Raw genomic sequence first — 24,933 nt, forward strand, 5'->3', positions numbered from 1 at the left:
CGCCTTTAAAACAAAATTTGGTTTATATGAGTGGTTAGTAATGCCTTTTGGTTTAACTAATGCACCTAGCACTTTCATGAGACTGATGAACCATTTTTTGCGTGATTTTATTGGCAAGTTTGTGGTTGTGTATTTTCATGATATATTAATCTACAGCCGCAATGAATCTGATCATATTATACATATTCGACATGTTTTGCAAGTGTTGCGTGATAGTAAACTCTATGGTAATCTTGAGAAGTGCACATTTTGCAAAGATAAGGTCATATTTCTGGGTTATGTTGTCTCTAAGCATGGAGTAGAAGTAGATGTGTCTAAAATTGAAGCTATTCAAAATTGGCCTACTCCCATGAATGTGAGTCAAGTGAGAAGTTTTCATGGTCTAGCTGGGTTTTATCGCCGTTTTGTGCCCAATTTTTCTACTATTGCTGCACCTTTGAATGAATTGACTAAAAAGGGTGTTGCATTTGAGTGGGGCGTTGCCCAAGATCATGCTTTTGATGAACTGAAACGATTGTTAACTTCACGCACCGTTCTTTGGCACTTCCTGATTTCAATAAGCAATTTGAGATTGAATGTGATGCTAGTGGTATTGGAATTGGTGGTGTGTTGATGCAAGAGGGTCGCCCAATTGCATATTTTTCTGAGAAACTTTCTGGTGCTAAGTTGAACTATCCTATATATGATAAAGAATTGTATGCTTTAATTAGAGTTCTTGAGGTTTGGCAACATTATTTGTGGCCAAAAGAATTTATCATACATTCTGATCATGCAGCTTTGAAATATCTGAAAGCCCAATCTACTTTGCATAGGCGTCTTGCTAAGTGGGTTGAATTCATTGAGTCTTTTCCGTACATTATTAAGCATAAGAAGGGAAAAGATAATATTGTTGCTGATGCTCTATCTAGGAAGACTATGCTATTAACCCATCTTGATGTTAAAATTCCTGGATTAGAGGTGTTATGTGATTTATATGCGACTGATCATGATTTTGCTGAACCATACCGCTTGTGTGTTATTGGTAAAGCATGGGAAAAGTATCACATACACGATGGGTTCTTGTTTAGAGCTAACAAACTATGTGTTCCAGAATCGTACGTGCGTTTGCTCTTATTGCAGGAATCTCATGCCGGAGGTTTGATGGGTCACTTTGGGCGTGAGAAGACGCTACTCATGCTCGCTGATCACTTTTATTGGCCAAAGATGAGGCGGGACGTGGACAGGTATGTGAAGAGGTGCATTACTTGCAACAAGTCCAAGTCCAAGCTGAAGCCTCACGGTTTGTATACTCCGTTACCGGCACCTACTACACCTTGGGAAGATATTAGTATGGATTTTGTGTTAGGTTTGCCGCGTACTAAAAGAGGCCATGATTCTATATTCGTGGTAGTGGACAGATTTTCTAAAATGTCACACTTTATTGCCTGCCACAAAAGCGACGATGCGTCGCATATTGCTAACCTGTTTTTCAGGGAGATTGTTCGACTACATGGAGTCCCGAAGACTATTGTTTCTGATCGTGATGTGAAGTTCATGAGCTACTTTTGGAAGACACTTTGGGGAAAGGCTGGGGACAAAGCTACTTTGTTCGGTACTACTTGTCATCCCCAAACTGATGGTCAAACTGAAGTGGTGAATCGAACCTTGTCACAACTGTTGAGGTCCATGATCAAGAAGAACCTGAAGGAGTGGGAAGAGTGTTTGCCGCATGTGGAGTTTGCTTACAACAGGGCGGTACATTCTACCACGGAGCTATGTCCTTTTGAGGTGGTGTATGGTTTCAAACCCATTACTCCACTTGACTTGTTGCCTTTGCCCATACACGAGAGAGTTAATATGGAGGCATCCAAGAGGGCAGATTTTGTGCGTAAGATCCATGTGAAGACTAAAGAGTTGATAGAGAAGAAAGGCAAGAGCAATGCTGCAAGGATGAACAAGAAGCGCAAAGAGATGTTGTTCAAGCACGGTGATATGGTGCAGGTACATTTTCGCAAGGATAGGTTCGAAGGCTGCGGAAGTCTAAGTTGAAGCCTCGTGGTGCTGGTCCTTACAAAGTGATTGCCAAGATCAATGATAATGCATACTCAATAGATCTTCCAGTTGATGAGTTTGGTGTCAGTAATTCTTTCAATGTTGCTGATTTGACACCATATGACGGAGAAGACCTTGGAGCGTCGAGGTCGACGCCTTTTGAAGGGGGGGGAGATGATGAGGACATCCCTACCTCACTACTACCTCCGTCATTGCAAGATGAAGATGAAGCTGTGAAGCTCAAGTCCAATGAAGTTAGGATTGGACCAATGACACGAGCTCGTGCGAAGCTACTTAAACAACAGGTGAATTTGTTCCTAAACGATACTTTGATCGACGAGAACTTTATACTGCCTAAGTCGTATTACTTATGTATGATCAGGTATGAGGAGGAACCAAGCATCGCACGAGGAGGAGAGGAGCAGCTGGACAAGAAGCTGGACGTGAAGACATCCCATGGACGCGCGAGGGAGGAGCGGGAGGCATGCGCGAGAGGAGGAGTTCTTCAGGCCGGTCCCAGGCCCGGTCAGACCGGCCCTGGCACCGGGCCACCCGGTCACCAACCGGATCCTGAACCGGTGCCATCCGGGCCGCATCCAGGGAGCTTGGACGCTTCGTCCGGTTTCCGCCCGGTCACAGACCCGGTCTAGGACCGGACCACCCGGTCCCAGGCCCGGTCGACCGGCCCCCAGACCGGCCGAGTCCGAGTCTGTCTCGACCAGATCTATTCTGGGTCGGTTATTTCCGTACTTTTTCGACCTGAGGTCGTCCCGAACGCCTATATAAGTCCCTGGGACGTCCCCAAAGTTGCTTTAGACCACGTTTAAGATAAACCCTAGTTCTTAGTTGTTTGCTATGCAAAACTATTGAATACTACTCTCCAATTCGTTGCGATCTGGAGTTTTATTGCTACTGAAAGTTTGTGTGATCTGCTGTTCCATTGGGGATTAGAAGATTGCAATTTACCGCTTCGTGGTCGGCGGCTACGTGCGCAAGTGTGTGGAGTTGCGAATATCTTGCAGGGTTGAGAGCTGTTGCATTGGCATCAGGAATCAATCGAGAGACTTCGTCGGCGTCATACAAGTTATCCTCCTCATCATCATCGATTCCATCCGCTGCTACCATCGTGTGTTCATCACCACCGTCGCTTACTGAGAAGATCGGGCAACCCCGTATCAGCAGCAGCCGGCAAGTCGCGCCGCCGGCGTTCGCAATGGGGCCGCCGGCGCCTCCCAGACGCGACCGGATCTACATCACCGTAGCGGTGGCGCAGATGTTCTGGGACGCCGGCGTCCCAATGCCGTGGGGGGACGTGCACCTCCCCACGGGCGGCACTGAGCCCGGATCGGGTTCCGGTGCCGCCCATCCCGGCGACCGGCCGCGCCCGCTACGCCGAGATCCGGAGGCGCCGCTCGACTGCCGGCGCAACTCCGCGAGGACCCAGCGTACGGCGACGCAAGTCCCAACTGGGACTTGTGGTTCGAGGTGGAGCACGATGCGCGCCGGCGCACATGCTTCACATCCGCGACGGCGCGGCCTCGCGCGCGGCCGACCACACACGCTAGGCGGGCTGGCCGCCGCCCCGGCGGCCTCTACATCAACGAGCCCGCGCCGCGCCCGGCCCGGCCGCAGCCCCGGGGAGGAGGAGAACGACCGGAGGCTGCGGCGGCGCTCGCGGCGTCCGCGAGCAGCGGGACCTCGACGAGCTGGCCAAATGGCCGCACCTCGCCGAGGCGCTGCGCACCTCCGCGCGGAGGAGGCGGCCAGAAGGCCCAGGAGGACGCCCGAGGCGGAGGCGTGGGCCTTCCTGGAGCTGGCGCGCGCCGTCGGGAGGAGGCTACGCGTCGGGCGGCGCTCCGGGAGGAGGAGCGCGGCCGCGCGCTGGCGGAGGAGGAGCGCTGGCGGAGGAGGAGCTCAATGACGATCCGCGCGCAGGGCACGGCCGCGCAGCCGGCGAGCCCGCGATCCGCTGGGAAAAGCGCGATGGGACCCACGGCCGGAGTCCGGTGCCCTCCGGCGTGTCGAGCCGGAACAGCGCGTCGCCGCCGGGGGGCGTCGTCATCATCGACGCCGACGATGACGAGTACTACTGGGGGTAGTACTGCCGGCGGCCACCGCGTGCTCGCAAACCCTGGCTAGGGTTTGCTTTTTTTTTAGTTTAAAGCCATATATGGCTTTCTTTTGTGTAAAATTTGCCCAAAATAGGGCTAAGTTTAATGACCAACTAGTTTAAATTTATGTTTTGTTCTTTTCCTTTTTTATTTTCATTTTTGTTTTATTTTATTACCAATGCGCTGCGTCCGCGCGTTGGGCGCAGCGTGCGACCCAAACGGACACGCGGACGCGGGGCGCTGTCCGGGTGTCCGTTCGGCCACGCAAACGGCCCAAAACGGATGGCCCAGCGCGTCCGTTTGGGTCGCCCGGTTGGAGATGCCCTTAGAATTTACCACCCAGTCATGTCGGCCTTCTTTGCAAACGAAACACTTGGGCTCGGCTAGCCCAGGAACGTATCTGACTCAACGTCCATGCTCACAGGCAGTTTTGGTTTTTCTGGTTTTGGGAAACTTCTAGATCCTTTTGGTCCGATTTTTTCAGATTTTATGGTTTCGGTTGGATTCCTTGTTTTTTTGGTTTTTTCTTTTTTCTGTTCTTTCTTCTTTTGTTTTGTATTTTTCAATTTTCGTTTTTTCTCCTTTTCTTTTTCCAGTGTTTTTAAAGCCGTTTTTTTAAATTCTAAACGTTTTTAAATCTTTTAAAAAAATTGAATTTTTTTAAAAATATAAACATTTTTTAATCTGAACATTTTGCAATGTGAAAATGTCCAAAATTCGAATGTCTTTTCAAATTTTGAACATTATAAAATTTGAACAATTTTAGAAACTTCAAAATTTTCAGTTATTGATCATTTTTAAAATTTTCGATTTTAAATATTTTCGATTTTTCTTAACATTTTAAAGTTTTGATTTTTTTTTGGATTTGAATAATTTTCGAATTGAAGGAACAGCAGCCAGCGCACGGTCACGGAATCGAACGAACAGGCTAATACCGAAATGGGCCGGCCCACCGGAGGGGGCTGATTTCTGGGTCCGCTGATAAATTGGTCGGTCGTAGACCAAACGGACCCTCAGTCCCTCCCGCAACGCAAGGAAGGCCCAAACCGACAGATTCCAATCCGGTTCGACTTCGAGTCCTACTGCCCCACGTTAGTATAAAGTGGGGAGACAGAAAGAAAAAAAGTTGGAATCCTCCAACTCAATCGTCCCCAAATTCCCCCAAAATCGGAGAGGAGAGGCGCAGCGGCGATCGATCCGAGATGTGCCCTCGTCGCGCAGATCGGGCGCGGAAGTCGGTGAATCCAATGGAGGAGAGGTTCGAGAAGGCCATCTCCAAGCCCCCACCGGCACCGCTGTCGCTCCCGGAGACGGCGCAGTTCTTCTTCCAGCACCTCCCGCGCCACAGCCGTGGTGGCCCTCACGTCGCCGCCGACGAAGCCTGGGAGAGGAAGACAGCTCTGAGGAACTCCATCCACGACGCCTACCTGAGTGCCCTCGCGCGCCTCCCTTTCAACGGCCCCGACGGATCTCAGACGATGCCGTCCCTCCTGCCTGCCCTCCTCGCCGGCGGCCACTGCTTCGGACCACTCGCCGACGGCGCCTCCAACATCATCGTCAATACAGTATGGATCCACGCTGCCTCTTCTCCTGACCGCTTCACGGCTGCCGATAACGTTGTCGATGTCGTCTACCTCGATCACATCAAGCTCGGCTCCTTCCTCGGCCTCACTCTCCTCGACGCTGTTGCCGACCGTGACCGTGACTACCACGCTGCCGCTGTTGCCGCCAGGCACCCCAACTGCGAGGCCTTCGCTGCATTTGCACGGTCCGGAGTCGCCACAAGCCCTGCTGTCACCCAGCTGCTCGCCAATGGCAGCGGTGTGCTCTCCACCGAGGATATCGAGCGACTGTCTGCCCTACTGGTTCCACATTCGGCCCCTCGGCTCCAAGATTACCCGGCGCCAGAGTCCAAGCAACTCAACCTGGAGAGGGAGGAGCGTATCAGAAGATGGCAAGCATGGAGACGCAAGGTCGCCAACATGGCGATTGATCACTGGAACCGCACCATTGGGGTCAGTCTCTGTATCCAATTATTCACATCTGCGTATGCTCTTTTGTTTCTTGATCACTGTGCTAATCGTCATTGCTATGTGCCAAATTTATTCCTTCAAGGGACCTGAGCTACACCTCAAGGTTGTTTTTGCCGTCAGCATTGTTGAGGATGGTCACCAACATATCAACTTCATGGCCACTCCAAGAGATAAACCAGCAGACGTACAACTATTCTTTGCAGAACATGCAAGCAAAACGGGTATCGTGCTTTGCTGCCCTGTGCAAAATTCTGTCTCTCGAAGCGGTAAGTTCTTCCTCTTGTTTTATGTACACAATAACTTTGCAAACAAAATCTTACACATAATCTTGTGTAGTCAATGAACACTAGTATCTAGTATTCTATGGTTAGTCATCTCAGGCGTGCGTACGGCTGAGTTGAAGACCAGTACAACTGTACTCGTTCAATCTATAATTCACCTGTGATGCTTTTTAATGTAACCGTGCTATGCAAGTTCGGATCTATGCTTCATACACACAAACACATTCTATTGGAAGTTGGTATATGGTTGGCCTTATAAATGGCTATTCCTTGACAAGATAATGATTTCTTGTTTTTAATTTAGTTGCTAGTCAGTGATATGTTCCAATGTAAATCATAGTGGGTGCAATTTGAAACAATGTAAACCCCAGCATCACCCGTCTGACCCCACCTCTCCCTCTTCAACTTGGAAGCACACATATATAATGTAGAATTACTACTACCTCTGTTTTAGAATATAAGAAGCTTGGAAATCAAACACTCTACATACATGTGGGCGTCACGGGCTTATCTTGGTTGTCCAGTCTGCTTTGAGATTCGTGCGACCTCTTTTAGCACATTGCAAGAAACGCCCTGAGCTTTTATCTATTGGTATCAGCAAGCCTCGGTCATTTTACGTACCATACCCCTCGTCGCTTTTATATTACAGAAATTTTGGATGAATTCACTTGTTTTATATGGAAGAAATATAGGAAGAAAACTGGAATAGAGCAAGCATTCCTTTCATAGTACTATATATTTGCGGCATGAACCAACTGTATCTTAATGGAACCATCAAATTAGGATTTGCGGCATTTAAGTAGAATTTTGGATCTGCAACGTCAAGTCCTTGTAAAACTCGCACTAACCAAATCGGCAATAAAGTTCCAAGTACCTGGGGAAAAATATCTGGATCATATTCATACACAAGTTCTTGACAAAACTCAGGAACCAAAATAAACTATGGATATTAACAAACATCCATTATCCTTGACAACAATTTTTACATGTACGAACCTCTAGCATGGATTGATGCATGAAAATGTCTGGAGGAACAAGAGAGAGGCTTCAGGAAATAATAAAAAATCGATCTGGATCTTAATGGAGTTCAGCAGCGTCACATCGGGCTCCCTCACACGTGCCTAGGAGGAAGACGAGCTCGCCTGCAAGCAGGTGTGGTGGAGAGTTGAGAGACGGGGAATGAGACGGTGAGAGGATAAGTTGTACCGTGTCCACTTTCGATCCTTTAGGGAGATGAATATGTACAAGAGCAGGTTGTTTCTGCAAGTGTGCAATTTAGCACGAATCTCTACGGAGTTGACGCCGAGGATAAGCCCAGGACACCCACAACGTTGTAGAATCTCTGCTTCGATAAGAAGCTACCCAAATACGTCTTATGTTCTGAAATGGAGATAGTACAAAATTGAGTAGTTAGTGAATGCTTATGTGCTTAGTTGGCTAGTTTTTCATATGTAGTACTGCCTCCGTTCAAAATATAAGCCTTTTTAAAAAAGCTAAATATCTTTTCAAAACTGTTTGTTATGAGGCTAATTTTTAATAAGGCATGTTTATACTTTTGTCAGGTCACTGCCGTCTCTGCGAGGGTGTTGAAGAAAGGATTACCCACCCACCTTTCGGAGCATACAGTTTCCGCAGTGCGCTTGATGCTACCTTGGATATCATCGACTTTGATATTGCAAACCTGTTGGACATTAAATATGCTCAGCACCTTTGGGGTTCAAGACATATGTGCAGTTCTGGTTACCCTATTGATACCAATTCCAGCACCGAATGGGTCAGTGAGTATGATATGATAATAATTCGGTAGTTAAGCTGTAAAGGAATGTTGCATTTATGTAGTATCTGTGAGCACCCAAATATGTGTTCAGAGAGACCTCTGAAATAAACATTTGTTATTTGATTTATCCCTCATCTTCCTAGTTGAGTGCGTCTGTATTGTCTGTTCTAATATATAGTAATGGATTTGCTGGAAATTAGGCTCCTTATACTTAATATAAGTTTAATTCGAGCGCTTGGAGATTCGTATTTTATGCTTCTAATTTGTGCTCTGATTTTTGGGTTGTTTGTGTGTTTGTGTTGTTGTTGGCTCGACGTGTAAGCGGGCTAACTTGTTTTTTGCGGGCTTTGTGAAGTCGCCTTGTGGTGATGGTTCCTATCTATAAGACGTGTTTCTCTCTCTCTCATGGAACCGCTTACCGCGCATTCCTGTTGCGTGTGTGTTGTAAACGGCATATTTTCCAGTTGCGTGTGTGTTGCAAACGACATATTTTTAGTTGCACGTGGTTGCAACTGAGGTTATTTCGGTGAGTTGCAACTTTATTTTGTTTTTCCATGAACGTTGCAACTGAGATTTTTCTAGTTGCGCATATATTGTAACTAAGAATTTTCACATACATGTGGGTTGCAACTGAGAATTTTTCTAGTTACGCTCGCGTCGTAACTAAGAATTTCCACTTACATGTGAGTTGCAATTGATATATTTTTTCCAATTGCATGAGCGTTGCAACTGAGATTTTCCCAGTTACGCATATGTTGCAACTAAGAATTTTCACGTACATGTGAGTTGCAATTGAGATTTTTCCAGTTACGCATACCCGTAACTAAGAATTTCCACTTACATGTGAATTGCAACTGAGTTTTTTCCAGTTACACGTAAATTGCTACTAAGATTTTTCTTATGTCTTAAATGACTTAAACTTATTAAGTCTCAGGCGACTGATCTCTAGACGCTCCCATACAGTAACTGCTTTTCTGGTCAAGGAGGAGACGTGATCTGAGGCACCAAATAATTCGAGTTCCAGTGTTTTCACATGTAAAGTGTACTTAGCTTTATGCAAAGACCCAACACATTCTTAGACTTGCAGACACTAGGAAGTGAGCATGTGCAACGCACGCATAATTATAAGATTTTTTACAATACACTAATCAGCACGATTAAATGAAATTTGTGAACAATATAGCCCACAATAGCATGACAGGTTCAACATATCTAAACTAATTTTTTATAGAAATATAAACTGTAATTTCTTATGCAGTTGACTGCCCTGCCAAACCCCTGTTTATAAATACTACCATCATCAATTAGACATCATCGATCACATATTAAGCAAGTGATCAAATTTTTCTTTATCCTTTTTATTTTGAAAAAGCTAAAAGTTGTGTCGATTTTATTAACTAGTTAGCGTGCATGTGCAACCCACATCTTCACAATACAATACACGTCTTCCGCATCCTATCTTCTCGTGTGAGTTATATTTTGTACAATTTTTAGTTGTCTCATTTCACCCAAAAAATGGTAAACTTTGGGCCTCCAAAAGATGCTCATAATTTCCCAATAAAGTCAAGCTTCGTTTCATGCATCACATAACTCCAACAATCAAAATACATAAGGAGTCTAAATGAATCATGGACGTGCACATGTTTCTAGCAGATACTTTTTTTATTTGAAGTAAAATCAATCACCATATAATCTCATTCAAATATAGAAACATTTTTTCTAAATATTCAGAGCGAATAATTAACATAAAAAAGAAGATGAAAAACAAAAAATCTCTCTTGCAACTATAGTTCCATATGCACGGATAAGGGATCTTCACCTATATGACAAAAGAACTACCATATGATCCATTCTCCACATTAGCACCATTACTTCATCCAACCGGGTCTCCACTTCCTCCAAACAAATAAGGACATAACCCTGTTAAGGGCAACAAACATGAACTTGTTATACTGCATAGTTTTGTGCCACTGTATCTCCTCTAGTAATTACAAAATACCCTGCTCATTAACTATTTGCTTACATTGTGGTCTCCACAACTTCCAAAACGCCTAAGTTGATTCAGCTACGACAAGGTGTCAAAGACATACACCTCTGCTGTAAATAAAATAAGAATTCTCATAGTATTACAGTAAAATTAAATTGATCCACGTAACAACTTCTTTATTAAAAACGTGCTTGGCGTTTCATCTTGCAAGAGTTGCATATCTGATAGAAGGAAACATATAAAAATTTAACCTTGTGCAATTTAAGAACAGTAGTAGAAGTCCAATAGTATGATGATTTCATATTTAAGATCCTGCTGATACTCTTCTGTATCCTTAGTGCGTGGCCGGCCACCCCACCTAAGGAAAAGGTGGGAGTCCCACCTTGGGTAGGACTCCCCCCTTGAGTAGGTTTCCCACCTTTGGGAAGTTTTGGTGTTGGGGTCTTATTCGAAGACTTGGACTACAACTCTTGGGGCTTCCACCTATATAATGAGGGGCATAGGGAGGGGGTCGGACACCATAGAGCCATAGCTTGGCCGCACCCCTTGAGGCCGGCCACCCCCTCTCCCAAACCCTAGCCGCCCCCTCTCTCCTCCTCTTCTCCCGCACGCTTAGCGAAGCTCCGCCAGAGATCTCCACCGCCATCGCCACCACACCGTCGTGCTGCCGGATTCAAGGAGGAGCTACTACTTCCGCTGCCCGCTGGAACGGGGAGAAGGACGTCATCTTCACCAACACCGAACGTGTGACCGAGTACGGAGGTGCTGCCCGATTGTGGCACCGTGATCAAGATCTTCTACGCGCTTTTGCAAGCGGCAAGTGATCGTCTACCGCGGCAATAAGAGCCTACTCTTATAGGCTTTGGAAATCTTCAAGGGTTAGTCTCGTTCATCCCCTCGTTGCTCCCATCTTCTAGATTGCATCTTGGCTTGGATTGCGTTCTCGCGGTAGGAAATTTTTTGTTTTCTATGCAACGAATCCCTACAGTGGTATCAGAGCCGTGTCTATGCATAGATGGTTGCACGAGTAGAACACAATGATTTTGTGGGCGTTGATGCTCTTGTTGTCTTTAGTTTGAGTATTTTGCATCTTTGTGGCATAGTGGGATGAAGCGGCCCGGACTAACTTTACATGACCGCGTTCATGAGACTTGTTCCTCGTTCGACATGCAACTTGTATTGCATAAGAGGCTTTGCGGGTGTCTGTCTCTCCTACTATAGTGAAGATTCAATTTACTCTTCTATTGACAACATTAGTATCACCGTTGTGGTTCATGTTCGTAGGTAGATTAGATCTCTCTCGAAAACCCTAAACCACGTAAAATATGCAAACCAAATTAGAGACGTCTAACTTGTTTTTGCAGGGTTTGGTGATGTGATATGGCCATAATGTGATGATGAATATGTATGAGATGATCATTATTGTATTGTGGCAACCGGCAGGAGCCTTATGGTTTTCTTTAAATTTCATGTTGAGTAGTATTTCAAAGTAGTTGTAATAGTTGCTACATGAGGTGAACAACCATGAAGACGGCGCCATGGACCTTGACGCTATGCCGATGATGATGGAGATCATGCCCGAAGATGATGGAGATCATGTCCGTGCTTTGGAGATGAAGATCAAAGGCGCAAAGATAAAAGGGCCATATCATATCACATATGAACTGCATGTGATGTTAATCCTTTTATGCATCTTATTTTGCTTAGATCGCGACGGTAGCATTATAAGATGATCCCTCACATTAATATCAAGATAATAAAGTGTTCTCCCCTCGTATGCACCGTTGTACAGTTCGTCGTTTTGAAGCATCTCGTGATGATCGGATGTGATAGACTCAACGTTCACATACAACGGGTGTAAGCCATGTTGCACACGCGGAATACTTGGGTTTGCTTGACGAGCCTAGCATGTACAGACATGGCCTCGGGACAACGGAAACCGAAAGGTTGAACACGAGTCATATGGATGATATGATCAACATGTTGATGTTCACCATTGAAGCTACATCATCTCACGTGATGATCGGTTTTGGTGTAGTAGATTTGGATCGTGTACCACTTAACAACTATGAGGGATGTTGTATTAAGTGGGAGTTCATTAGTAATTAGATTAAAACATGAACTAATTATCATAAACATAGTCTGAGTAGTATTTTGAATTAATTTTGTAGTATTGGCATCCGTTTTCTACCATGCGCTAGTCTTGTTATTGAGATAAAAATACTGTTAAAATCTGACAAGAAACTTTACGGATTGGTACCGTATTGTTAAAGAATCAAGAATTGATTAAGTCCTATTGCAAACTTTTAGTAAACCTCACATTGTTGATTCAAAGAGCTATGGTTTCAATTAGTACCTAAAGTTATCTTGTCTCCGTGAAACTTGAAGTTCAAATCTGTTTGAAAAGTAAGGAGCTGAAAATTAAGTTTTCAGAAATAATCAAGGTATGAGATATATGTGATATCTAAGACCTTATTGCAAGATGATATAATATAAATTTGGTGAGACTACATAAACTCATAAGTTTTATGGGAATGTATGTAGGTTGAAGACGCCAGGTGTCACAATCCTCCAACTATTGGGGCACTAATAATATTCGCATATCCATGAAGTTATCATCCTTAGTATGCGCCGTTGCTAAGACTCGTCGTTTCGAAGCATCACGTGATGATCGGGTGTGATAGATTCTACGTGTGCATACAACGGGTGCAAGCCAGATTTGCACATGCAAATACCAAGGTTAAAACTTTACGAGCCTAGCATGTACAGACATGGTCTCGGAAAGTCGTCATGATATAATGGATAAAATTATGAGTGAAATTGTTCATCATATTACAAAGTTACTAATAGTGAAATCTGAAACACTTGTCATATGATGATCAACTTAAAGTAAGAACCTCAAGGTTATTGGTATTTGACCAACAAACCTAGAAGTTAATAATGTTAAAGTGTTTTTCTGAATAATGAGGAAAGCTAAAAGAGAAACTGCAAAAGATATTTTGGCAGAAAGAAAAGAAAAGACTAGAAAGTCTAGCTCAGATGTATATAAAAGATATACATGTTATGGATGTATTCCTCGTTTGGTCACACAATGAAATTCTTGGGTATTTGTACCATATTGGTTGGTATGAATTATCATACAAAACAACGCAATACAAGAATACAATGGCCTAAGTGACTGACAAGGAATATGATAGGAATGCACGTCTGGAACAAAAATAAAGTGTTATTATGTTCATCGTTGGCATTCTATCTAGCCCTTAGAATTTATAATAAAGAACTTAATAATTGTTATTTTGCTCTTGTCAAATAAAAACAATGAGTTGTTCAAATTATGACATTACTCCATGTACGATGGATAAGTTATTATAAATTTTAATGGTGAAACACACATACATAACACTGACGCTAAAATGCCGTAAGGCAAATGATTTGAATTCCACTTATTTGTGGAACCGCCGTTTAGGTCATGTTGGAAAGGAACGCATGAAGAAACTCCATGCAAATGGATTATTGGAGTCATTTGATTTATGAATCATTTGGCGCTTACAAATCTCTTCTAAAAGGAATGACTGAAATACCGTTCATAGGCCAAGTTTTGAATGGGTAACTAACCTAGTGAAAACATACATAATGATGTATGTGGCTCACTGGGCATAGTTGTGTGCGGGAGATTCTTCTACTTCATGAAAACTTCCAACAATGAATTGAGTATATATATGTGGATATATTCGATAAGAAAGAAGTTTGAAACATTTGAATAGATTCAAATAAATTTCAGCATGAAATGGAAATCATCGTAATAGAAAAGTCAAATATCTATGATTGGATCATGGTGGAAATATTTGAATTACGAGTTTTAGCGAACATCTAAGAGAGTCATGAAATTGTTCTACAACTCACATTTCTTGGAGTATCATAATGATGATATAGTATCCAAGAGATGTATCCAAACCTTGTTGGATTAATGATGAGATAAAATATTAATGCCATTATAATTTTTGTGGATTATGCTTTAGTGACTACCGCTTTTACACTGAATAGAGCATCATCATGATCCGTAGAAATGACACCATACGAGTTATGGCATGGGTATGAACCCTAATAGTCCTTTCTTAAATTTTGGTATGCATAGCATAAGTAAATAAGTTTACAACCAAAATCGGATGAATGTCTTTGTTGGTTATCCCAGAGAATTGATTGGGAATTCTTCCCACTATGGAGACAAAGACAAAAGTGTTTGTCAATGTTTCTTATTTCCAAGAAATTGTTTCTAGCGAAATTTTTAAGTGGGAGGACAATAGAACTTGATAAAGTTTATGAACCTGAGCATAATGATCAGAGTAGCGCAGCATCGGAATTGGTTCCGGAAGCGGTCACGACGATCATGGCTCCCATGACTACAAAGTGTTTTAGCCATGGAGATCGAAGTACTTATTGAACCTTGTAGGTGTGGTTTACTTTGTGATCAAATAAATGATTTGTGGACAAAGGATTGATTTTGAACAATGATAAACCAACTACGAACAAAGAAGTTATGATGGGCCCTGACTCCGTTAAAATGGCTATACGCCATGAAATCCAAGATAAATGAATACTTTTTGAAAGTAAATAGATCTATAAAATTGATGGACTTGGATGGAATATCCTTGAATAAAGCTCGACTTGTCGAAAAAATGTTTACGACAAAGTTCAAAGAGTTGACTACGATACAATTAGATCTTCCGTAGCAATGCTTATAGTCTATGTGGATTATTCTAGTAATCACTACATATTTCTTTTATGAGATATGATAGTAGGATGGAAAAATACATTACTTATCAGAAGTATGTATTAAAGGTGTATACAAGATACAACCAAGAGTTTTGCTGGTCCATGGGATACTAGATAGGTATACAAACTTCAATTGGATGAAGTGAGTATCACGGAGTTGGAATCTTCACTAGATGAAATAGTCAAAGAGTTTTTGATTTCATCAGAGACGATGAAGAGACTTGCATTTGCAAGAAATTAAGTGGGAGCGCTGAGACATATTTATAATACTTATGTAGATGACATATAGTTGGTTATAAATGATGTAATTATATACTTGATTAAAAGGTTTCATTGAAAATTAAACTTCAATGAAAGGATATGGACTGAAACATATTTAGTGTCAGGATCTATGAAGATAGATTGAAACACATAATAAGTTTAAGTCAAAGTACATAGAATGGATATTGAAGTAGTTCAATATAGAAATATTTAGAAAATGTTCTTGTCATGTGAAGGTTTAACAAGACTTGAGTGTATCTGACACTCGGTGAGTAAAAACACATGAGTGATTTTAGATCATGAATAATATGTACATAATCAGATATCTTGTGCTCTAAAAAGTTAGGAGCATATACCAGAATGATTCATGTGATGATCATTAAAAAAACAGTAAGAATATTCTTGAGTACTTAAGAAGAACCAAGAATATATATATAGTTTTTGTATGAAGAAATGACAAACAAATCGCTGTAAAGTGTTGCACCGATATTTATTTTGTCACATATGAAAATAAAATTTCAATTTCAAATTAGACTAAGTGTTGTTTAAAAGGTAGCACAATGAGCTAGAAGTTGTCTATGCTAGATTTAGAAGAGTTCTAAATATTGTGACGGATTCTACAAAAGAAGGCAGAGTATGTCATTGTTTTGACAATGACAAAGGATGTTAAGTCAAGAGGTTCTTTTAGAACTTGGTGTAGTTCCGACAGAGTCAGAACTTTGAAGCTATATTGTGTGTGACAATATTAGTGACATATTTCAGACCACGGAATTAAGGTTCCACCAGAAGACCAAACATATTTTAATGCCGATTTATTTGGAAATGAGTGATGCGTTGAGACGCAAATGAAATTACAAAATACATACGGTTCTGAGCATGTCAGATCCGTTGACTAAAACCTCTCCCGTGAGCAAAACATGATAAAGCACCGGAAGGCCAAGGTGTTATATCTTTACAAATGTAAACTAGATTATTGACTCTAGTGCAAGTGGGAGACTGAAGGAGATATGCCCTAGAGACAATAATAAAGTGGTTATTATATATCTTTATGTTTATGATAAATGTTTATATACCATGCTATAATTGTATTAACCGAAACATTGATACATGTGTGATATGTAAACAACAAAGAGTCCCTAGTATGCCTCTTAACTAGCTTGTTGATTAATGGATGATTAGTTTCATAATCATGAACATTGGATGTTATTAATAACAAGGTTATATCCTTGTATGAATGATGTAATGGACACACCCAATTAAGCGTAGCATAAGATCACGTCATTAAGTTATTTGCTATAAGCTTTCAATACATAGTTACCTAGTCCTTATGACCATGAGATCATATAAATCACTTATACCGGAAAGGTACTTTGATTACATCAAACGCCACTGCGTAAATGGGTGGTTATAAAGGTGGGATTAAGTATTCGGAAAGTATGAGTTGAGGCATATGGATCAACAGTGGGATTTGTCCATCCCGATGACGGATAGATATACTCTGGGCCCTCTCGGTGGAATGTCGTCTAATGTCTTGCAAGCATATGAATAAGTTCATAAGAGACCATGTAACATCCCAAATTTTCAAATTATAAAATGCATGCATTTCATTCATAAGCATCATGGCATCGTTGCATTCCCTAGGAAAAATTTGAATGGAATTTTAAATTTTGTTAAAGAAACCTAAAACCCGAAGTAATGCAAATAAAGCCATATAGAACTATGTATCAGATTCAAAATTTTCAAAATGTTTTAAAAGTGGTTCCAAAATATTCTTCATTGAATAAGGAATCTGCGGATATTTTATTTGTATTTTTCTGACTAGTTTCGACTTACTTTTGAAACAAATTGGTTTTTAAATCAAATGCCATTTGTCAAATTATTTTCCAAATACTAAAATTAGGTAAGAGAAAAGAGATTTGGTAAAAAAAAAAAAAAGAACAACGTGTGGGCAAATGGCCAGGCAAGCTCAAATGAGCGACCCAGCCAGAGGCAACTCAGAGCGTGCAGCCCGACGCTGCACACGCACGCCCACGCCCACGTCCAAGCGACCAGGTCGCGTTTTCTTTTTCTCCTTTCCTGTTATGTGGGTCCCAGCGCCACATCATCGTCTTCAAGCCCGGGCACGAAGCGACGCACACGCACGAACGACTGCTGCGTTTTTCAGTTTCTGTGTTTACTCTTCAATTGATTACCGGCGTTTTAAGGCACCATTCGACGCACCGTTTCTTCCTACTTAAGCTCCATTCCCTCCTCTTCATTTCCCCCCAAACGGCACGCCTAGAGAGCCCCCAGGCTGCTCGAATTTTGCCTCGCATGTCCGCAGTACCGTCGCGGTAAATCGTCGATTGCGGTGAGCACAGTCCATCTTTTGACTTCTAGTTTTCGCAAAACTCTTTCTTTCTTCATTCCGCATCTCTCAGATTTTGATTCGCAATTTTTCGTGCACCACAGCGACGACGCTATAATCGACTCTAGTCTCCGGCGAGCGACTTCCGGCGAACTACTGCAGATCGACGTCCGCGACTTCGTAAACGAGTTTCCCTTGTCAATCCGAGCTCCATCGTCTGCCCCACCATCGCCAAGGAGCACCGGAACGTCAAGGCCGGCGACATCAGACGACATTGCTGTGTGCGTCCCGTATGTGAGCTGCCCCTGTTTTCCTTTTCTTTGTTCAGTTTTCCTAGCAACCACAGGATCTAGATCCTAAGGCTGGTAATACATCACTTAGATGAAGGGGTACTGACCAATTAGAATCGGCCACTTGTCACATCTATTCTAAATTTCGGATATTAGAACAGGACATACTTCAATCTTTGAAAAATCATATCTTTAGTTCCGTTTATCGAAATTTAGCAAACAAGATGTCCCTGAACTCAGAAAAATGTGTAGAATACGTTAGTGTCATAATATTGCACTTTTGCATCATATTTTTACACAGTTTTTGCAGAAACCAAAATAGAGTATTTTGGCCATATAAATAGTTCTACAAAATATATTTAAGTAATTCATTTTGCTTTTAGCAGAGATTCGAACCCCCTGTACAATAGCATTAGAAAATAAAAATGTTACCTATACGTTTCTCTTGTAGTATTTGTTTAGTGTTGTAGATCTTTTCTAATGATAGGAAATGTTTTTAATAATTAATTCAACACTAAAATTTTGCCATGGCATCATGCATATAGTGACAACCAGAGAACAATAAATGGAGTGCTCTTGTGTGAATCTCATATACATCTCATGTCTATGTTTGTGCATTTGTGTTGTGCTTTGTGTTTATGGTGCTATGTATGTATGCTTGTAGATTGCGACTGTGATGTTGCAACCTTTGTGACTGCGAAGATTGCAACTCCTCCCACTGAAAAAGGCAAGTGACACACATCAAAAGTCCCAGTTTTGATTCTTGCACTGTAGTGTTTTTATAGTAGACATGTATAGGGTTTATGCTTTATGCCTGCTAATAAATCCTAGTAGTTTAGCTACACCACTCCTAGACTCCTTTAGCCGCCATTAAATTTAGTTGTTACCTGCTATGCTATGGAAAATGTTTTGATAGAGGTTAAGGAAAAACAACTAAGTTTAATGAATTACCTGGGTGAATGGTGGAGTTATGGAGAGGGTGGCTGTATCAGGGGGCAAGACCCTGGTGCTAGTGCACACTTGCGGAAAGTCACCCAGGCTTAAAGAGATTGTAGACAAACCTTGCTCATTAGCTTCACGTACAACCACATGCTACTATGGCTCTGGCTTGACAAAGTATGTTGTATGAACCCGGATCCTAGGGGCCAGGTGGTGGTAGAGGGATACTGTAGGTGGGGGCGTGGCCCTTAGGGAATGGTTCGGGCGATTACACACAGAAGGTCTCGGCCACGGTCTACACCTGTCCTTAAGCAAAATGTGCAACGAGGTAGAAGGATTGGCCTGGCCATGTGGGTAAAGGTGTACAACCTCTCGAGAGTGTAAATCTAAGTACTTAGCCGTGTCCCCGGTTATGGACAACTTGAGCGAACTGACAAGTCTTTGTTCGAAGATCTCCTCATCCCAATTTCTTAAATAAAATTTGAATGGGTGAACAAGGGTAGGAAGGTACATTGGGGCTTTACCAATGCTACTGTTAATTTGGTACATTGGGGTTTTACCAATGCTACTGCTAATTAGATTGAAAGAAAATGTTTTGATAAAAGATAGGGAAAAATTGGCTTTATGCAAAATGAACTTGAGCTCTACCTGCCAAATGTGCACGTAGGTGTAGGATGCCTTTTGAGTCCACAAAAGTGTCCTTGCCAATACAATTCCAAATGTATTGATTCCTTCGGGCTGCAACGTTTGATGTTGCAGGTATCCCTAGCTGATGAAGAAGATGTTAGGATCACGAGTCTTTGCCCAACATGTCTGCCTGTGGCATCCGTGAAGGAAGAGGACTCCATGCTATTTGCTTTCCGCTTGATGTTGAACTCTGATTTATGTTTATGCTAGCCTTGAGCTATGCAAGTTGTATCGAACTATTTTATTTCCGCTGGATCTTAGATTGTAATGAAGACCTTTGCTACTTGGTATTTCATCTTAAACTGTGTGTGCTAGCAGTTCGATCCAGGGACTAGCACTAATGCACAGGGGCTTGCACTTTTTAAAGTGAGGTCACTACAGATGGTATCAGAGCACTGTGTTGCCCATAGGTTCGTGACCCTAGGTTTTGATTAGAAATAGGAAGACCTTAGGATGAAATTCCATCTTATCTATCTAATCCATTTTCTATTGAAAAGAAATGTTTGCAAATTGGTTTTCTTGTATTCTCACCTATTCCATCTTCAAAACAAATCTTCATCTTTTAGACGTCCAATCTTTGAAGACCTCAAGTAGATGGAAGAGAAGCTAGAAGCACCCAAGCTGGAAATAGAGTAGACCACCACTTTCCTTTTTTTTCGGACCAACGATATCTCCATGCATTGATCATACCAAATTGCGGTATGACCATACTAGTTTGTTAGTGTTTAAAACATTTGCTTGCGTGATTTGAGGATTGTTTATATGCTTGTGTTGTTCGGGGGTAGGAAATTTTATTTCTCTTTAGCTCTAGTCTAATTCTAATTCTTACCTCCCAAACCCCACAGCATGCCGCCCCGCCGAGAGCCCGAGGTGCCAGCCTATGTTCAACAGATGATGGAGGCACAGGCCCAGCTGATGCAAGCAGTGACTCAGACCATAACCCAGCTGAACAACCACATGCAGAACAACAACAACAATCCACCACCTCCGCCACCTCCACCTCCGCCACAGCAAGACCGTCTGACTAGGTTCCTGAGGCTGAACCCTCCCACATTCTCAAGTTCTCCTGAGCCAATCGTAGCTGATGACTGGCTGCGTACAATTAACAAGAAATTGGACACTATTCAAGCACATGGGGAAGAGAAGGTGCGGTTCGCCGCACATCAGCTTGAAGGACCCGCAGCTGAATGGTGGGACAACTACCAGATCACCTACCCTGACATCGCAGCCATCACTTGGGATCAGTTTCAGAATGCTTTCCGCACTGCTCATGTTGCTTTTGGAGTCATCGCTCTGAAGAGGCGCGAGTTTCGCGACTTGCGCCAGGGATCTCGCTCCTTGTCTGACTATGCTGAGCTCTTCAACAAGTTGGCTCGTTATGCACCTGAAGATGTGAACACTGATAGGAAGAGGCAGGAGGAATTCATGAGAGGCCTCAGTGATGAGATATCCATCCAGCTTTGTGCTTCTAGGTACGCCAATTACCAGGAGTTGTATGACAGCGCAGTGGCAGTTGAGTCCAAGCACAACAGTATGGAGAACCGGAAGAGGAAGCACGGATATGACAAGTATGGATCAGGACCAGCTCACAAGATGAGGTCATATGGAGAAGGTAGTGGAAACTCTGGCCATCACAAGTATGGTAGAAATGATGGTGGAAGCAAGCACCATCACCACAATGGTCACAAGAATCACCACCACAACAACTCTGGGAAGAGTAATGGCAGCCATCATGGAAATGGCAATGGCCACAACAACGGAAATGGCCACGACAACAACAATGGTCATCGCTTTGTGAAGAAGGACATCAGCCAGGTAGAGTGCTTCAAGTGCAGGAAGACTGGACACTTTGCCAACGACTGCCCTGAGAAGAAGGCTGAGGAAGCAAGGAAGATTGTGGATGCAGGCAAGCCAAACCCGTTCCAGAAGGGGCATGTCAACCATGTCAATGTTGAGGAGATCTATGATGAGCCGGACGCAGTGATCGGTACGTTCATGCTCAATTGCTTTTCAGCACTTGTTCTATTTGATACCGGTGCATCGCATTCTTTCATATCAAGAGCATTTGTGGTTAAGAATAATCTGCCCACTAAAACAACGGGATGGCCTCTTAGGGTAAGCTCTCCAGGGGGAGAGATGTTAGCAACTGATGGATGTAGAAATTTGACCCTACAAATTGGAAAACATAAGTTCCCAGTCAACTTAGTAGTCCTACCATCCCAAGGTCTAGATGTAATCCTAGGCATGGATTGGATGACCACTTATGGAGGCATAATAGATTGTGCAAAGAGATCAATTACACTCACAACCCCAGAAATGAAGAGGATTCGTTTCAAATCAACCTTTGAGCTTAAAGGTAGTAAGGTCAACTCTCTTAAGGGGGTTAGCCTAGAGGATGTAGCAGTAGTGAAAGAATACCCGGATGTGTTTCCGGAAGAGTTGCCGGGAATGCCACCGGATAGAGATGTTGAGTTTCTCATTGAACTATTGCCCGGTACTGGACCCATAGCTAAGAGACCATATAAGATGGATGTTGAAGAACTAAAGGAGCTAAAGAAGCAACTTAAGGAGCAAATCGAGAAAGGATTTATTCGACCTAGTTCGTCATCTTGGGGAGCACCTGTACTGTTTGTCGAGAAGAAAGACTCTAGCAAGAGATTAGTGATGGACTACCGTTCGCTAAATGAGATGACGATTAAAAACAAGTACCCATTGCCCAACATCAATGATTTGTTCGACCAATTGAAGGGAGCAAAGGTTTTCTCCAAGATAGATCTTCGATCGGGATATTTTCAATTGAAGATCCGGGAGGAGGATATACCTAAGACCGCATTCACAACCCGATACGGTCTGTATGAGTATACAGTTATGCCTTTTGGACTAACCAATGCTCCAGCATATTTCATGACCATGATGAACAAGGTGTTCATGGAATATTTGGATAAGTTCGTGGTGGTATTCATTGATGATATATTGATATATTCAAAAGATGATGCCGAGCACGAGAAACATTTGCGTATAATCATGGAGAAGCTTAGAGAGCATAAGCTATATGCCAAGTTCAGCAAGTGTGAGTTCTGGTTAGACAGAGTTGGATTCCTTGGGCACATAGTTTCAGCAGAAGGAGTCGCAGTAGACCCAAGCAAAGTTGCAGCTGTGACCGAGTGGGAGTCACCCAAGAATGCAGGAGAGATTCGGAGTTTCTTAGGACTCGCGGGATACTACCGGAGGTTTATTGAAAACTTCTCCAAGATTGCAAAACCTATGACTGAACTACTGAAGAAGGAGAAGAAATTTACCTGGACCGAGGAGTGTGAAGCTAGTTTTCAGGAGTTGAAGCAACGTCTAGTAAGTGCACCAGTTCTATGTTTGCCGGATATCAATAAGGATTTCCAAGTATACTGTGATGCATCTCGTCAAGGACTTGGTAGTGTTCTAATGCAAGACGGTAAAGTGGTGTGTTATGCTTCGCGCCAACTTAAGAACCATGAAAGGAATTATCCCACACATGACTTGGAGCTAGCCTCTGTTGTGCATGCCCTCAAGGTGTGGAGACATTATTTAATGGGAAAACATAGTGATGTGTTCACTGATCATAAGAGTCTTAAGTATATATTCACTCAGAAGGAGTTGAACATGAGACAAAGAAGATGGTTAGAACTCATAAAAGATTATGATATGAGTTTGCAATATCATCCAGGAAAGGCTAATGTTGTAGCCGATGCCTTGAGCCGTAAGAGCTATGTGAACGGTCTCACAGCAGGAGAATTGCCTGAAGACTTGTGTGAACAGTTTAAGGATCTTAGATTGGAAATTGTGCCAGAAGGCTATTTGGCATCCCTTGAAGTTCAACCAACACTAATGGATAAAATCAGAGAAGCCCAGAAGCTAGACAAGGAAATATAAGAAATCAAGATCAATATGAGCAAAGGCAAAGCAAAGGGATTTCATGAAGATGAGCAAGGAACCATATGGTTCGAGAAGAGAATTTGTGTGCCTCAGGACCCTGAACTTAGGAGGTTGATTCTTCAAGAAGCACATGATTCACCATACTCCATTCATCCCGGTAACACTAAGATGTACATGGACGTAAAGGAAAGATTTTGGTGGACTAACTTGAAGGGAGATATTGCCGAGTATATTGCACTGTGTGATGTTTGTAGCAGAGTCAAGGCAGAACATCAGAAACCAGCAGGACTATTGCAGCCTTTACCAGTACCCGAGTGGAAGTGGGACAACATAGGCATGGACTTTATCACTGGACTGCCAAAGACCAGATCAGGGTATGATTCTATTTGGGTTGTGGTAGACCGCTTGACTAAAGTGGCTCACTTCATACCTGTGAAGACCACTTATACAAGTGCCAAGCTAGCCAAGATCTACATGAGCAGAATTATTTGTTTACATGGCGTTCCCAAGAGTATTGTGTCAGATAGAGGTACTCAGTTCACTTCCCACTTTTGGCGCCAACTACATGAATCTTTGGGAACTAGGTTAGAGTTCAGCACAGCGTTTCACCCACAGACTGATGGACAGACTGAAAGAGTAAATCAGATCTTAGAAGATATGTTGAGAGCTTGTGCATTGGACTATGGATCTAGCTGGGATGAAAATTTGCCATACGCAGAGTTTTCATATAACAATAGCCACCAGGCTAGCATTGGGATGGCTCCATTTGAGGCACTATACGGAAGGAAGTGCACCACCCCACTACTTTGGAGTGGCGTAGGGGAAAGAAGCCTATTTGGCCCAGATTTGATCAAGGATGCTGAAGAGAAGGTCAGACTGATCAGAGATAGATTGAAGATAGCTCAATCTAGACAGAAGAGCTATGCTGATTCAAAGCGTAGGGAAGTGACCTATGAGATAGGTGATAGAGCATACCTTAGAGTCTCACCACTACGTGGTGTGAAGAGATTTGGAGTCAAGGGAAAGTTAGCACCCCGCTTTGTAGGACCATTCAAGATCCTAGCTCGCAAAGGAGAAGTAGCATATCAGTTGGAACTACCAGAAGCCCTATCAGCCGTTCATAATGTGTTCCATGTGAGCCAACTGAAGAAATGTCACCCAGATATGGCAGCAACTCCGCTTAGAGATACAGTGCCACTTGAGGAAGTTCAGTTGGAAAGTGATCTTACATATGAAGAGAAACCGGTCAAAATTCTGGAGACGGCAGAAAGAGTTACTCGTACCAAGACGATCAAGTTCTGTAAGGTTCAGTGGAATCACCACACTGAGGAAGAAGCAACTTGGGAACGAGAAGATGATCTTCGACAAAACCACCCACACCTATTTGCTAGCCATTCCGAATCTCGGGGACGAGATTCATCTTAAGGGGGTTAGGTTTGTAACATCCCAAATTTTCAAATTATAAAATGCATGCATTTCATTCATAAGCATCATGGCATCGTTGCAT

The 24,933-nt window shown here is 42.8% G+C and overlaps 2 protein-coding genes and 1 long non-coding RNA gene across 3 annotated transcripts; all 3 read left to right on the plus strand.

Moving 5' to 3' along the window:
* Positions 1-5,260: 5,260 nt before the first annotated feature.
* Positions 5,261-8,469, plus strand: LOC127316471 (uncharacterized). The gene is made up of 3 exons (XM_051346869.2): positions 5,261-6,157; positions 6,258-6,441; positions 8,019-8,469. Exons 1-3 carry the CDS (start codon positions 5,345-5,347, stop codon positions 8,261-8,263), a joined length of 1,242 nt encoding a protein of 413 aa, XP_051202829.1. The 5' UTR covers positions 5,261-5,344; the 3' UTR covers positions 8,264-8,469.
* Positions 8,470-18,571: 10,102 nt separating this feature from the next.
* Positions 18,572-19,877, plus strand: LOC139833165 (uncharacterized). The gene is made up of 2 exons (XR_011748378.1): positions 18,572-18,618; positions 19,590-19,877. It is a non-coding gene; the product is annotated as an uncharacterized lncRNA (long non-coding RNA).
* Positions 19,878-20,363: 486 nt separating this feature from the next.
* On the plus strand, positions 20,364-23,423 carry LOC139833651 (uncharacterized). The gene is made up of 4 exons (XM_071823984.1): positions 20,364-20,434; positions 20,579-21,504; positions 22,027-22,965; positions 23,218-23,423. Exons 1-4 carry the CDS (start codon positions 20,364-20,366, stop codon positions 23,421-23,423), a joined length of 2,142 nt encoding a protein of 713 aa, XP_071680085.1.
* The last annotated feature ends 1,510 nt before the right edge of the window (positions 23,424-24,933 follow it).

This window comes from Lolium perenne, chromosome 7 (assembly GCF_019359855.2).
Source record: "Lolium perenne isolate Kyuss_39 chromosome 7, Kyuss_2.0, whole genome shotgun sequence".
In the NCBI taxonomy this organism is placed as follows: Eukaryota; Viridiplantae; Streptophyta; class Magnoliopsida; order Poales; family Poaceae; genus Lolium; species Lolium perenne.